The sequence below is a fragment of the Acipenser ruthenus genome, chromosome 34 (genome assembly GCF_902713425.1).
Source record: "Acipenser ruthenus chromosome 34, fAciRut3.2 maternal haplotype, whole genome shotgun sequence".
In the NCBI taxonomy this organism is placed as follows: domain Eukaryota; kingdom Metazoa; phylum Chordata; class Actinopteri; order Acipenseriformes; family Acipenseridae; genus Acipenser; species Acipenser ruthenus.
The window spans coordinates 6,396,891-6,413,407 of record NC_081222.1 but is presented as its reverse complement, the minus strand read 5'-3'; the positions used below and the strand labels follow the sequence as shown (position 1 = coordinate 6,413,407).

The 16,517-nt window shown below is 40.4% G+C and overlaps 1 protein-coding gene across 1 annotated transcript in view; it reads left to right on the top strand.

The window, feature by feature from the left end:
- The window catches only part of LOC117402159 (adhesion G protein-coupled receptor L1-like), a 267,345-nt gene that overhangs the window by 113,245 nt on the left and 137,583 nt on the right, over positions 1-16,517 (top strand). Inside the window, exon 3 of the mRNA XM_059006982.1 lies at positions 10,654-10,867. Within this exon, the coding sequence (XP_058862965.1) occupies positions 10,654-10,867 (214 nt within the window). The remainder of the gene's footprint in view (positions 1-10,653; positions 10,868-16,517) is intronic.

Here is a 16,517-nt window from a genome sequence, read left to right as displayed (position 1 = left end):
ACCAGGTATTGACTCAGGGGGGTGAATACTTATGCAACCAACAAATGTCTTTTTTTTTGTTTAATTAACTTTTGTGTCACAGTAAAAAAATATTTTGCACCTTCAAGTCCAAGGGGGGTGAATACTTATGCAAGGCACTGTATTACTATTGATTTTACATAGGTTTTATAGGTAAGCAAGCATAGGAATAACTATGTAGGTCACAGAGTCATCAGTATAGGAAAAGAGAGATCAAGGTAAAGAAAACAGCTCCAGGTCATGAACATACAGCAGAACGGGCTGCCAGGCTTTGTAAAAGGAGTCAGTGGATCCACACCGTGTATACTTAATTTTCTCCAGTTTTAGGAAGTACATTAGATCTCTGATCCAGTGAGTGTGTGAAGGTGGGGCAGCTGACTTCCAGTTCAATACTATCAGGCGTCTAGCCAGCAAGGACACAAAGGCCAAGGTGCTTCTCTGCAAATTGGACAGCGGAACATCATTAGGCATTACACCAAAGAGTGCAATCAGGGGGGTAGGCTCAATATGTGTCTGCGCAATGTTAGAGAATGTCTTAAAAATAGAAGTCCATAGGGGACTGTGACAGACTGGCTCGCAGTGGTGACGTCACGGACCAGGAAGTAGAAACCAAAACAATGGATGGGCGGTTGAAGCTGAGTGCAACGGCACTCAGCGTATTTATTAATAAACAACAAAACACAAAACAAAAGGGCACGAGGGCCAAACGAATAAACAAACAAACAAGTAAGTGTCGTGCTGGAGAATCCAGCACGTTTTAGCAATTGTTTTTTTATGTTGCTCGCTCTCTCCGCTCCCCGTACTCTCCTCTGTACACCCAACCACGAGTGCAGAGAGCTGCAGGTTCTTATACTCTGGCCGAGGGATTAACTAGTTGTTAATTATCTTATTATCCCTCGGCCAGAGTCTGCACGCGTTTGGTAAGGATGCATGACTGTCAGCTAGTTAAATAATCAGTAGCTGATCAGCCATGCATCCTCACGGGGCTTTTACATATAATAATAAAAGATGCGGCGCTTTTATCCGCACCGCAAACAAAAATACAAATAATAATAAATAGGGGCGGGACACTCCGCCACAGGGACCCAGACTGGGGCAGGATTAAAACATATGCAAGAGGGATGCTGGAGCTTGTTTGCATCTGTCACAGGTCGGGTCGAAGTCTGGATGGATCATAGCCAGTTTCAATTTAGATAGGTAAATACGATGTAAAACCTTTAACTGTATTAACCCATGCTGGGCGCAGATGGAGGAAGAATGGACTCTCAAAAGAATGGAATTCCAGTCATTTTCAGAGATAGCCAGGCCCAAATCCTGTTCCCAAGCAGATATCAGTGCAGACAGGGAGGGTGAAGTGAGATAAAACATGATTATAAATTTTGGAGATTAAGCCCTTACACCCAAATTCGTTGAGGATTGAAAGAACCTGAGGGATGGATGAGCTGGGATCAGATATGTAAAGAAGAAGGTCATCTGCATACAGAGAGACCTTTTGTTCTCAACCTTCCCAAACCACACCCTGGACCGTCTGGCCATTGCGTAAGCAGATTGCAAGGGGTTCAATAGTGCAGAGATGCTACGATTTGGCCATATACTATTTTGGAGGTTCTGCTACCGCACTACGGCAAAGGGGTATAACACTACGATTTTTATTAAATAAATAAAAAATGGATAGTCCCTGAACGTTTATGAAATATTATTTCAATACCATGTGTCTGTTTTCATTTTTAATTTATTTAACAAATTAATGGTTCTTAAATAATACTGTATTTCACTGACAGTTTATCGTGGCATTTTAACTGACATACCAAAAGCTCTTAGCTGGATTGCTTAGTAACCAGTTTAGGGGTCCTTCAGAAACCGCTGCTTCTGGTTGTTTGTCAGTAAGGCTGTAATTAAGTCACAGTGGACATGGATTGAGTGATTTTAGTAGAGAACACGCTTTCACGGTTTAGCTAATGATGTTGAACTAGCTCGGTTGCTTTACTTTGCAATGTAGCCGTTGACACCTTGGATTTTTTTCAGCACTGTCAATTGATTTAAGCATACATGCAGGTGCAACTCTACTGCCCGATTTTGGCAACCTGCATTTTTCAATGTCTGTCGGGTCTTTGACCCAAATCAAGCGAAGTATCTCGGCATAGCTGAGGAAGCAATGTTTTTGAGGCCATTCTACTGTTTGAAGACAACTGTGTAGCACAGCGTGAATACCGTGCTTACTACGAAATTGTCAGTGAACTGAAATGCGACATTCCAGTTCTGGAAAAACATGTTACCGAGATTCCCAGCTCTTGCTGTAATCATTTTCTGCATAAAAAATTGTACTTGGGGATGACCGGCACTCCAGAAAGACATCAAACACATACAGCATGCTGTATCGGAATAATATGTAACCAAACAAACCAAAACGTGAAATAACTGCAAACTGAACCACAGCAGAAGCACCAGATGCACACAAAGAGTCTTCCAACTTCAAACATTATTTTTTAAAGGTATGTGAAACCTACAGTTTTTGTATGCTGTCCTGTAGAAACCCCACCAAATGTCATGTAAAACAAACATTTTTGTTTATAGTTGTATACGCTGTGAAGCTTACCGATTTACAGGATTAAAACTTGAACCTGATGTTGTGAAAACCATAATAAATAAATATTTAGATTAATTTTCCATTTTTCCTACTTCTACAGGCAGACCAATTTATGTTTGCGTAGGTACTGTGTATTGTAATTTTTTTAAAAAAAATTGAATTTTCATCCCGTGACTTCACACACCATTTTCCCCATCCTCCGTGATTTTGAACAAATTTACCATGACTGCTCCTTCATTTTTAGTACAAATTTTCGTGACAAAATCCCAGCCTTACTTATCAGTTATTAAAATAGGAATGCCAAATTAAACAAAAAATGTCACTCTCCTCCACCTAAAAGATTGAGGTTGGCTTGTCAGAAATATGGAGAGGAATTTACCACAGAATGGTCATTCATTAAAAGAAGTGGAGTGCCTCAATCTAACGTCTGTGATACTGCCAGATGTGAAACATGGTGGGCGTCATGACTGTATCACTCTCATAGGTAAGAAGAAACACCAGCAATATGCACAATCTGACACTCCCCATTACTGTGTTTGTGCAAATGGGTTTTGAGGTTTAACTCGCTTTAAATAATTGTGTGTTTTGATAGTTGCAGAATAGTAAAAATGTAAATAAAAAACTATGATAAACCTTTCTTGAGGTGTTGTTATTTTTATAGTTTTGAGGTTGAATATTTCAGTCCAATCAACCAAAATCAGTGTTGAAGTATTTTTATTGGGGTTGTTAATTTCTAAATGCCATGTGTTTACAATTACCAAAATTACTGATTGAACAGCAAAAATTAGAGCTTGCCAGACCCTAAGAACATTTTAATTACTAGGGCGAGCAGCCCCTGGCCTTAAAAAAAAAAAAAGATCTGCTACTATATGCTACTATATTTCCACTACTATGGTACTATTTTCTACTTTCATAATCTCTGATAGTGATAACAAATAAAAGTAAAGAAAGAGGGCAGCCCTGCCAAGTGCCACGATGTAGAGGGAAGTAAGTAGAACTGGAGGCGTTTGTATGAATTGAAGCTAATGGAGATGTATATAGCAGTTTGACCCAGGCAATGAAGTTGGAGCCAAATCCAAACCTCTGAAGAGTAGTAAACAGATAGTCCCATTCAGCACGGTCAAATGCTTTCTCATCGTCGAGAGAAATAACCACCTTTGGAGTGGGAAAGGTTGACTGTATAAATGATATTGAAAAGGCGTCTGAGGTTAGAAAGGGAATGTAAATTGTAATAATAATAATAATAATAATAATAATAATGTCTCTCCTGTATAAAACCAGTTTAGTCAATGGAAATTATAGAGGGAAGTATAACTTCAAGGCGATGTGCTAATACCTTGGCGAGAATTTTTACATCCATATTTAGGAGGGAAATTAGGCAATAAGCTCCACATTCAGAAGGGTCAGCTAAAGATTCTGATCTATAGAGGTTTGCATAAAATTTTTTTAACTCTTCATTAATTTCAAAATGGTCTGAAGTTACCTCACCTGACTGAGTGCGTATTTGAGGAATCAGGAGAAAGGCAGAGGCCTGGCAAAGCTGGTAAGCTATGATCTTATGGGCTCTGTGTCACCATATTCATATACTTTATGCCGTGGTCTTAATAACAGTTCTGCTTGTTTTGAGGATAAAAGATCAAATTCAGTCTGAAACGTTAAACGCTCCTTGTATAAATCAGGGGAGGGAGAAACAGCATATTTTCGATCAAATTGCAAAATGAGGTCTGACAGTTTAGACAGCCTCAGTGCGACTCTTATTAATTTGGGCTGTATAAGAGATTATCTGCCCACACAGATAGGCTTTCAATGTATCCCATAGAGTAGCGGCAGAGATTCCAGGCATAGAGTTAGTGCTGAAGAAAAAAAGTGATTTCATTAGTTACAATTTGAACAAATCCTTGTTTGAAATCAAAAGAGCATCCAAGCGCCAGGACCTGCGTGGTGAAATCTGGTTTGGTACGGCTAATTCTAGGACCAACAGTGCATGATCAGATATTACAATGCTATTGTATGTACAAGAACAGATAGAGGAGAGTAATTTATTGTCAATGAAACAATAGTCAATGCGGGAGTAGGTGTGATGAACAGGGGAAAAGAATGAACACTGTCTTGCAGTGGGAAAGAGAAAACGCCATGGGTCAGAGACCCCGTAGGGATCCAAAACAGAGCAGGTGGCAAGAGAAGATTTGGAAGGTGGTGAAGGCTTAGGAGAGGAGCGGTCCAAAGCAGGGTTTAAAATGCAATTAAAGTCTCCACCTAAGATAAGATGATGAGGCAATGAAGACAACAGATTAGAAATAAATTTGTTATCATCAAAATTAGGATCGTAAACATTGGCCAAAATTAAAGGAGTATTAAATAGTTTGCCTGTTACAAGAACATAGCGGCCGCTTGGATCAGATATTACTTTATCTGCCACAAAAGGTATAGATTTATTAACCAAGATAGCTGCACCCCTGGCCTTGCCATTAAAATTGGAGTGAAATGGCTGCCCCTGTCGGATACGAAACTAGTCGGAGTTCCTGAGGTGAGTCTCCTGAAGGAAAGCAATGCCAACCCTTAGCTGCTGGAGATGTGATAGGATTTTATTACGCTTAACTGGGTGATTTAAACCCTTAACAGTCCAGCTAATAAAATTATAAGGACATCCACCTCCGCTGACAACCTACTGGTATTCACCATAGTGAAATAGATAATATCCCATGTACAGAGACCAGAGCTGAGTCCTCAGCCCCTGAGAGAGAGAAAAGATGTGACTCCATAAAGAAAGATAAGATAAAGGTAGAAAGAGAGAATGAAAGAAAAAGAAAAAAGAAAAGAAACCAAAAGAAAGGAAAAGTGTCACAAGGCCCTCCCCCCAACCCCCCCCATAAAACCCTCCCAATCGGGGTGAAAGCTTACTAACTTGACTACAAAACTCACTCTCTGGCTGTCTGCCATCTCCTCATGCATAGAGCACCCTAACATACAACTGTGTAAGAGCCCCAACACACCCAACAGAGATATTGAGGTAAACAATAAGACATTGCCACCACCACCAGGCCAAGGGAAAAGCAAGGGTTGCAGCGATGAACTCAGCAACAAACTGCAAGCCGGAAGAAAGAACAAACAAAAAAAACACCAGAGATGGATAAAATACAATACACCATTTATAAAGATTGTGTCGGCACATGTGTATACCCAACTTAAAAAGAACCGGCTGTGAAGGATAATTAAGATTAAATGAAGAGAAGAAGGAAGGAAGAAATCAAATGGAAAATAATAATAATAATAATAATAATAATAATAATAATAATAATAATAATAATAATAATAATAAATAAATAAAAACAAATAAATAAATAAAATAATCAAAAGCAAGTATTACTAATAATAGGCCTAAGTAACAACTTAAGGGAAAAGAAAACGTATTGTATCGCCTACATGCATTCATAGCAGACCTGGGACAAATACAGCTGCTCTTGATATTTTATTTGTAAACACCAACTATTTCAAATAGGCCTATTTTAACTATTTAAATACATATATTCACAAAATAAACATTATCTGAAGATATTCAAACACCATTTAAAAATACTTAAAACATTTTTCACAGAAGACAAACATCACCCGAAAACATTCAATATGCAAGTTGTTTGAAATAAACATACAAATCAACCTTTACTCACATCTGAATACTTTCAAATAGTAACTGCCCTCCACAAATCACATCAGAATATCCTCAGATAATAGCTACCCTCCACAATCTGTATTGAATCATTTTCAAATAGTAGTTACCCTCCACAAATTATATCCTATCATTTCCAAACAATAACTATCCTCTTACAATTTGTATTGGACTATCCCCAGACAACAGTTACTCCCTGTTACCAAAGTATCTGCATATTCTAATTATTCTCAAATAAGTAACTTTTCACAAACCATATTTATACAGTGCCATGAAAAAGTATTTGCCCCTGTCTGATTTTCTGCATTTTTGCACATTTTTCACATTGTATTTGGTCAGATTTTTTTGTGGGTTGTAGTAGTATATAGAGGGAGTCTGAGAGAAAAAATGACATCAAAGTTTGGTGCTTCTTTCATTTGTTTGGTGTGCAAGGTAATCAAACATGCAGTCTTCAGGTGTGAAAAAGTTATTGCCCCCCCTAGTTAACTCTACCCAATTAAAGGGATAATTAGGGTCAGCTGTTTGAGTACTTTGGTTAACAACCAGGCCTGATTTGGGCCAGCCCTGCCCAATATAAATCTGACTAACTTTGGCCCTTACCATCAGAGTGAAGTTGTCAGCACACAGGTTCTAGAGGCACATCATGCCACAAACAAAAGAAATTCCTGAAGACCTCCGGAAAAAAGTTGTTGATGCCTATCAGTCTGGAAAGGGTTACAAAGCCATTTCTAAGGCTCTGGGGCTCCACCAAACCACAGTCAGAGCCATATTGTCCAAATGGAGAAAGTTTGGGACAGTAGTGAATCTTCCCAGGAGTGGCCGTCCTGTCAAAATCTCTCCAAGAGCAAGGCGTAAAATCGTCCAGGAAGTCACAAAGAACCCTAGAACAACATCCAGGGATCTGCAGGCCTCTCTCGCCTCGGCTAAGGTCAGTGTTCATGACTCCACCATCAGAAAGACACTGGGCAAAAATGGGATTCATGGCAGAGTAGCAAGGCGGAAACCATTGCTCACTAAGAAGAACATGAATGCTCGTCTCAAGTTTGCCAAAAAGCACCTGGATGATCCTCAAGAGTTCTGGAACAATGTTCTATGGACAGATGAGTCAAAAGTGGAACTTTTTGGCCGACATGGGCCCCGTTATGTCTGGCGAAAACCAAACACTGCATTCCACAGTAAGAACCTCATACCAATGGTCAAGCATGGTGGTGCTGGTAGTGTCATGTTTTGGGGATGCTTTGCTGCATCAGAACCTGGACGCCTTGCCATCATTGAAGGAACCATGAATTCAGCTCTGTATCAGAGAATTCTACAAGAGAATGTCAGGCGATCCATCCGTGAGTTGAAGCTAAAGCGCAGCTGGGTCATGCAGCAAGACAATGATCCGAAACACACAAGCAAGTCTACATCAGAATGGTTGAAGAACAAAAAATTTAAAGTTTTGGAATGGCCTAGTCAAAGTCCAGACCTAAACTCCATTGAGATGTTGTGGCAGGACCTGAAACAAGCAGTTCATGCTCGAAAAACCCACAAATGTCACTGAGTTGAAGCAGTTCTGCATGGAGGAGTGGGCCAAAATTCCTCCGCGGCACTGTGAGAGACTAATCAATAACTACAGGAAGCGTTTGGTTGCAGTTATTGCTGCTACAGGTGGCGTAACCAGTTATTGAGTCTAAGGGGGTGATTACATTTTCACACGGGGGCATTGGGTGTTGCATAACTTTCTTTAAATAAATGAAATATGTATCAAATTTTTGTGTTATTTGTTCACTCAGGGTTCCTTTTATCTAATATTAGGTTTTGGTTGAAGATCTGATAACATTCAGTGTCAAAAATATGCAAAAATGCAGCAAATCAGACAAGGGGCAAATACTTTTTCACGGCACTGTATATCCCAGGTTCGATTCATATACATGTACATTCATACATACACATCTACATACAAATATACAAACATATATACATGCACACACAGAGACAAACATACGCACATATATACAGACACAAGATATGACAGTATATATCAATAATACTACCAGAATAACGGCATTGCCCTATGTATATCTCATTTCAGATATACATAAACATATACGCAACAGTCGTATTAGTGAAGGGAAGAGAAAGGAAGATAAAATAATAATTTTTAAAAAAAGCATCACGGCTCCCGAGTGGCGCATCCAGTAAAGGCGCTCCACGTGGAGCGCAGGATGCGCTCTATAGTCTGGACATCGCAAGTTTGAGTCCACGCTATTCCACAGCCGACCGTGGACGGGAGCTCCCAGGGGGCGGCACACAATTGGCCGAGCGTCGCCCGGTGGGAGGGAGGGTTAGGTCGGTCAGGGTGCCCTCGGCTCACCGCGCACCAGCGACCCCTGTAGTCTGGCCGGGTGCCTGCGGGCTTGCCTGTAAGCTGCCCGAGAGCTGCATTGTCCTCCGACGCTGTAGCTCTTGGGTGGCTGCATGGTGAGTCCGCAGTGTGAAAAAAGCGGTCGGCTGACGGCACACGCTTCTGAGGACAGTGTGTGTTCGTCTTTGCCCTCCCGAGTCAGCTCACAGTAAAAAGAATACATACATAAATACGAGTTTTAGTCAAGCAATGCAAATAGTAAAGACAAGTCCAATATATATTACTTTGAGGCAAGTTCTTCTCCCAGTATGTCGAATAATAAAATTAAATTGCAGATGAATGAATTGGTGGCCGGACCACAGCTTCCTATGGTTAAGTTTAATCCGTTGGAAAGTAAAAAAAAAAAGTTTGCTGGAATAAAATAAGAAAATATGTCTGTGTTCATTAAACATTGTATTATAACTGCAACATCAGAAAACGTAGTCTTTGCTCAAGTCGGATTTAAAGAGCAAAAAGAAAAGCAATTGTTGACCAGTAAAGCAAACTTATCTGCCTCAGTCATTGTGGGATGGCCTGGGATTTTGCTGAGAAGGGGCGATACGCTCTCTGAAGAAAGCAGCTGCATCTTCCGGGGTCTCGAAGGTCTGCCGGACACCGTTAAAAGTGATCTGAAGCCTGGCAGGGTGTAACAGACCATGTTTTACACCCGCTTCCCATAGCTGTGCCTTTACATTGCCATAAACAGCCTGACGTCTTGATACTTCCACACTGAAGTCAGGGAACAGGTAGACTTGTTTCCCCTGGAAAATAAGAGGCCCCTTCTGTCTGGCAAGATGTAGTATCTGCTCCTTGGTTTGGTAGTGATGAAGCCTTACTATCATTGGCCGCGGTCTTTCTCCGCGTCGAGGTCTAGGAGCAAGGGAGCGGTGCGCTCTGTCAATCACGGGGTAAGTCGAACTTTTCCAAGAACTTTGAGAAAGAACTCTGAGGTGAAGTCTGTGGGTTTTGGTGCCTCAGCCCCTTCTGCAATTCCAATTATACGGAAGTTCTGTCTCCGACTTCTGCATTCTAAGTCGTCAACTTTGTGTTTCAGTGTATTGTTTTCAGCAGATAGATTTGTGCGTAGAGATTCTAGTGCCAAGACCCTGGCATCTATATCGTTTACAGACGTTTCCACCTCCTGAAAAAGATTGTTGTGTATCGAGTGTAACTTGCCGAGTGCAGATTGATGATCGAGTTTTGGTTCTGAATGACTCGATAGTGGAGTGAATCTTCGTGACTGCTGATATGAGAGGCCATGCTCTGGCCTTCGCCATTTTCTGCAGCTGCTGTGCTTACTCCAGACAAGGTTGATTCTGTCTGTTGCAGTTGTTTACTTTTTGGCTTGTACATAGCGATGTACTTTTGGAAATAAGTATAAAGCACATTTTACGTTTACAAAGAAATAAAAATGGCAGTTTAGGCGAGTTAAATGAGTAGACTACTTGGCTGGCATGCTCAACAGTGCCCTTATTTTCTAACTTATCACATATAAAGCACTACTTAAAAAAATGAAAAACTATAATAAAATAAACAGTACATACAGGTATACAGTATGTACATACAAAACTGTAAAAATGATTTTGGTTTTTTTTATTTAAAACGAAATTGACATGTGTTATCTCTTGCGTGTGTCAGTCGGTGCAGCACTGAAGCAGAGATTCAATGTTTTCCAAACCATTTTACCAGTCCTTGTTTAAAATGGAGACCCTTAAACATCAACCATGTCCATCTGCATGTCTGTGACATTCTATAAGATGAACATGACACACGTTAACACCTCTCTTTCTCTCTCACTCTGAGCTCTGAGCTGATCCGCTCTGCCTTTATAGTAGTAAGCTTTGTGTTTGTCATGTTAACGCCTCTCTTTATCTCTCTCTCTCTCTCGCTCTCTCTCTCAGCTCTGAGCTGATCCGCTCTGCCTTTATAATAGTAAGGTTTGTGTTTGTGATGTTAACGCCTCTTTCTGTCTCTCTCTCTCTCTCTCTCTCACAGCTCTGAGCCGATCTGCCCTGCCTTTCGGTCTGATGCGACGGGAGCTGGCCTGCGAGGGCTATCCCATTGAGCTGCGCTGCCCAGGAAGTGATGTCATTATGATCGAGAACGCCAACTACGGCCGCACGGATGACAAGATCTGCGATGCGGACCCCTTCCAGATGGAGAATGTGCAGTGCTACCTGCCAGACGCATTCAAGATCATGTCTCAGAGGTAGGAGAGACTGTTCTTATACTAAAGCTAATTCTCCCAGGCGTGAGAGAGGTTCGTTGACCTTCTCTTGTTTAGACTGGATTTCTGCCCATACACATGTGCTAATTACTGATTCTCAGCATCGGCATATGATCAAAGTTGCATGTAAACAGGATTCTAAACGAATGGCTTCCATATCATGCAAACACAAGGTATAGAATACATGTTCCACACACTCATATTCAGCTTATTGCAGTATGCAGAACTAAGTGAGTGTAAACGTACTGATTATGTCTGTATTTATGTTGCAGTGGGGCATTGCAGGGGACCAGTTTAATGGTGGTAGCTGTACTTTGTAGAAGATGTGTGATAGCTTTTAAAATCAGGATGTGAAGACAAAAACAGAAAACAATAAACAAAGTGGATCTAAAAAATCATATATTAGTAAGTGTAAAATAACTAGTATTTCACATTCGTTTCTTTTTTAAACAGCTCACTCCCTTCAAAAACCTATTTAGTCCTGCAAAAACTCCAAGGTAAATTCTCTTTTTGAAAAACCTGAGAGCTTCTCTTTCTTCTAATCTAGCCAGCCAAATGATAGCGGCTACAATCAATATGTTGTCTGTCTCGAACTAGTAGTGAACTCAACAGTAACAAAAATACACCCAATAGTTCAATATACAGCAATATGTGTGTGAGTGAGTGATTGTGTGTATATAATCCATTGAAGGGCTTGCTTAATGTTAGTTGTTGGATTGTATTGCATAAGTATTCACCCCCCTTGGACTTTTCCACATTTTTGTAGTATTACAACCTGGAATTAAAATGGATTTAATTGGGATTTTTACCATTTGATTTACACAACATACTTAACACTTTGAAGGTGCAAAATATTTTTTTATTGTGACACAAAAGTTAATTAAACAAAAAAAAGACATTTGTTGGTTGCATAAGTATTCACCCCCCTGAGTCAATACTTGGTAGAAGCACCTTTGGCAGCAATTACAGCTGTGAGTCTTTTGGGGTAAGTCTCTACCAGCTTTGCACATCTGGACCCTGCACTTTTAGCCTATTATTCTTGGCAAAATTGCTCAAGCTCTGTCAAGTTGGATGGGGACCGTTGGTGAACAGCAATTTTCAAGTCTTGCCACAGATTCTCAATCGGATTGAGGTCTGGGCTTTGACTGGGCCATTCTAAGACATTCAGGTTCTTGTTTTTAAACCACTCGAGTGTGGCTTTGGCTGTGTGTTTAGGGTCATTGTCCTGCTGGAAGGTGAACCTCCACCCCAGTCCCAAGACTCATGCAGACTGAAACAGGTTTACCTCTATAATTTCCCTGTATTTGGCTCCATCCATCTTGCCCTCAATCCTGACCAGTTTCCCAGTCCCTGCTGATGGAAAGCATCCCCATAACATGATGCTGCCACCACCATGCTTCACCGTGGGGATGGTGTTCTCAGGGTGATGATCAGTGTTGGCTTTGCGCCACACATAGCGTTTTGCACTAAGGCCAAAAAGTTCAATTTTGGTCTCATCAAACCAGAGAACCTTTTTCCACATGTTTGCTGTGTCTCCCACATGCCTTTTGGCAAAATCCAAACGGATTTGATATGGGTTTTTTTTCAGCAATGGCTTTCTTCTCGCCACTCTTCCATAAAGTCCAGCTTTGTGGAGCGTCCGGGTTATAGTTGTCCCATGGATGGTTTCTCCCATCTCAGCTGTGGATCTCTCCAGCTCCTTCAGAGTTACCATTGGCCTCTTGGTTGCTTCTCTGACTAATGCCCTCCTTACCTGGTCACTGAGTTTTGGTGGACGGCCTTCTCTAGACAGAGTCGCGGTTGTGCCATATTCTTTCCATTTTTTAATAATGGATTTAATGGTGCTCGGGGATGTTCAAAGTTTGACATATTTTTTATAACCCAACCCTGATTGGTGCTTCTCCAGAACTTTATCCCGCAGTTGTTTTGATAGCACCTTGGTCTTCATGATGCTGTTTGTTTAGATATGCTCTCTAACAAACTCTGGGGCCTTCCAGAAACAGGTGTATTTAATCTGAGATCATGTGACACTTTAATTGCACACAGGTGGACTCCATTCAACTAATGATGTGACTTCTGAAGGCAATTGGTTGCACCAGAGCTTATTTAGGGGTGTCACAGCAAAGGGGGTGAATCCTTATGCAATCTTTTCAGTTTTTTATTTGTAAATAATTTTTCCCCACTTCGACATTATGGACTACTTTGTGTAGATCAGTGACAAAAAATCCTAATTAAATCCATTTTAATTCCAGGTTGTAACACTACAAAATGTGGAAAAGTCCAAGGGGGGTGAATACTTATGCAAGGCACTGTATATACACGTTTTAAAGTAGCTGATAACAAAAAAAAGCCAAGAATCGACATCCATTCACTATATAGGTCTCAATGTGCCGTTTTGAAATAAACACGTCACAGTAAACATGGGGTTTCATCAAACACACGGGAAGCTGTTCACATCACTTGTCTTGCATAACACTACTGAGAAAGTGAAACAGTAAGAGACTTCCTGAGCATAAGGCATGGAAACTGAGCTATCTATAACCTTGTATAGTGCCAGATTAACAGCTTGTTTCACAGACCACGGTTAGCACTAATCTAGGGCTTCCTAATGTAACTCTAGGTAAAGTGCTAATCTGGGTATGTGAAACAAATGTTAATGTTTTTAATTGAAAATCCATGTTTGCTATAAACTGTACAATTGAGACATTTATAGAACACAAGAGCTCATACATAAGATGTGTGGCCTTTTTTGGTTAGTGACAACCATATTAATGGATAGATTTTATATTGTAACATTATTTAGACTTTTGGAACAGTAGGGTGTAGGTCACGGTGGTCTTTTCGTTAAAAAAAGACATCTGACGTCTGTATTTGAAGCACATTATTCATATAGATTGTACAATACTTATGGCTGAACTGGTACACTGTTATAGAGATTTACTGAATAAACAAAACTGGGAAGCTGCCATTTATTTCAATACATCAAATGTGTTTGCCTAGTGATGTGTTACTGGGAAGAATCAAGACAAACAGAAGACAGATGGAAGAGCAAGGGTTTAGTGAACAATCTCATGAATTCTGAGGCTGTTTGTCTCTTAATGTCTCCAGAGTTTGAGCAGTGGTGTACAGCACAGTTTGCATTGTTAACCAGGCCTGACACTTTCCGGGACCAAATTTATCAAGAGTGATTGCAGCTAACAACACCATTTCATAACTCTTATGGGTTGTGTGCTTCCATTCGTTAGAGAAGTCTCACATTTCCAGTTTTTAACTGCTTTTTAACTTAAGTTAACAAGTAAACTTGTTTTTGTATTTTAAAACATGACAGATGGTACTACACTTGGTTAAAGAAATCTCTGTTTGCAAGCCATGCTTTCAGTTAGTGTTGCACTTGCTTAGTTATTTCACCTGAAGGGTGAAATTGTCCCCACCCCTTCACTGGCTTCTTTCCTGCTATTAACTAACCAGCTATTTCCACTATTGACTGGCATGCTTTCAGACAGAAACATGCTTTGACCAAGAAAACACTATAATATGTGTTTCTTTCAAAACTGCATGTTTGAGACCTTCCAGAGATCTTAGCCATGTTGCACTTACGTAGACCACGTAAGTGCAACATGGCTAAGATCTCTGGAATTATATTGTTGGCTATTACTTTAAATAATATAAAGAGATATATTGTATCACAAGTGAAATATATTTGCCATTCACAAAAAATAACAATCTGTTTGGCTGAGAACAAAAGATAGCTCTCAGGAGACATTTCAAATAGTTATGTTGAGATCACCATTTTCTCCGATTCCCAACATTTCAAAGCATGTTGTCAGTTTTAAGCATTATATAACGGTTTGTTACGTTGAAATGACAAGACCAACCAGGTTCAGAAGAGACAGCTGAAAATGCATTGGAGATAGACTTAGAGGAGATGGTAGGAGGCATTTCTTCACACAGAGAGTGGTGAGGATATAGAATGGGCTGCCTAGTCATGCTGTTAAGGTAGAATCACTGGGATCACTTTGAGAACAATCAGCTACTAGGACCCAGGCTAGCATAGATGGGCCTCTTGTTTGTACATATTCCTATAATAAATGTAATGTCCTCAGTGATGCACAGTACATTTCAAATCCTGTTATCCTGTGCTGAAACAATATAGAATAATTTCACAAAGAGCTCATTAACATTAAAATTCGCTGAGCCGAATGTCTGATTCGGGTGAAGTCAAACTCACTTTTTTATTAAAAAGCGGGACCTTAAAACAAGACCAAAGCACATATCATGTAATAGCTACAGTATAACTAGACTGATCTCAGATCTGCTTGGAAACTGTGATCTCATTGTACACTGCATCCGTCCTCTGGAGGACCAAGGCCAGCCTTGCAGGTGTCTGCGACAAAGCACCTGGACAACAGGCTCTGCTGTAGCGCTGAGGAGCAACAGTCGTTGTCAGTTTTACCTCCCTAACCCAGGGGAGCTCCAGAGCCAATGCAATGCTCCCTCTGTCACCAACAAAGACCGGCGACTTTGCAAAGCCAAGAACCTGCACTCCCCTGACTGTGAGACTCACCCTGCACACCACGTAGTCATGCATTTACCAGGTGAGCAACTTGGGTACCCCATGCTTAGTTATTCCAATGCAATGTGTGAGGAGTGAGGTGATGGACAGTGGGAGCAGCCTGTTCCTACCTCCGCACTACAGATTACAGCATGCCGCCTGTCCCGACAGTGCCGCAGGCAGCAAAGGGGAATCTTGTGAAAACTCATCCAGCAGCACTCCATTACTGCTGCCACCAAGTGGCAGGAGAAAATGAAAACATTCATTAAAATAACTTTAGAGGCTGCTGTGGCCTTCAAGTAAATGCCTTCGGAAGACAAAATTCTAAAGGATTTTTTTATTTTTTATTTTTTTTAAAAACACAGTTTCATTGAATGTTATTTATGTTTGGCTTCTGCCCAGGTGATGTTACAATGTGAAGTGACGTGTGGATTTTAGGATAATATCTTTATTATCAGTGTCGCCTATGTTCCTAATGTACAGTATAATTTCAGGACGTGCCCGAGTGTATTTCAGCTTAACATTAGCCTGCATGTAATAATGATGAATGATGAATGGGAAGAAATTGAATTAATAGGTTGGATCATATTGGGTGAAGGTGTCTGCCAAATAAATACATAAATAATAATAATAGTAATAATTAATATATGTATGTTTGTCTATTGTTTTTATTAGCATTCAGTTGTGGCTACACTGCTGCTGCGTGTGGGGATCTTCTACCTACAATTACATGTCAGATGAAAACACATTTTTTTTAAAAAAAGCCAGAGTTTTATGCTCAAGCCACAACATTCAGTATTAATGAAAATGTATGATTGGTTGCTGTCAGATTACACTGTATAAAAGCAATGTGTCCTAGTATAAATGGCACATCGCACCAACTTAAATTGTGCTGCAAATTGTGAGTGAAGATTTTGCGTCACTGCGGTCGGAACATGCAGATCCCACTGTAATATGCAAATATCTGATATTAAAGTCAATGCTGGGAATGGGGGTCCCCATCGCTTCCCTTTATACATCTATATGGCGTGTGATCACATCAAACACTACTACAGGCTTGGCATTGATTATACGTGATGT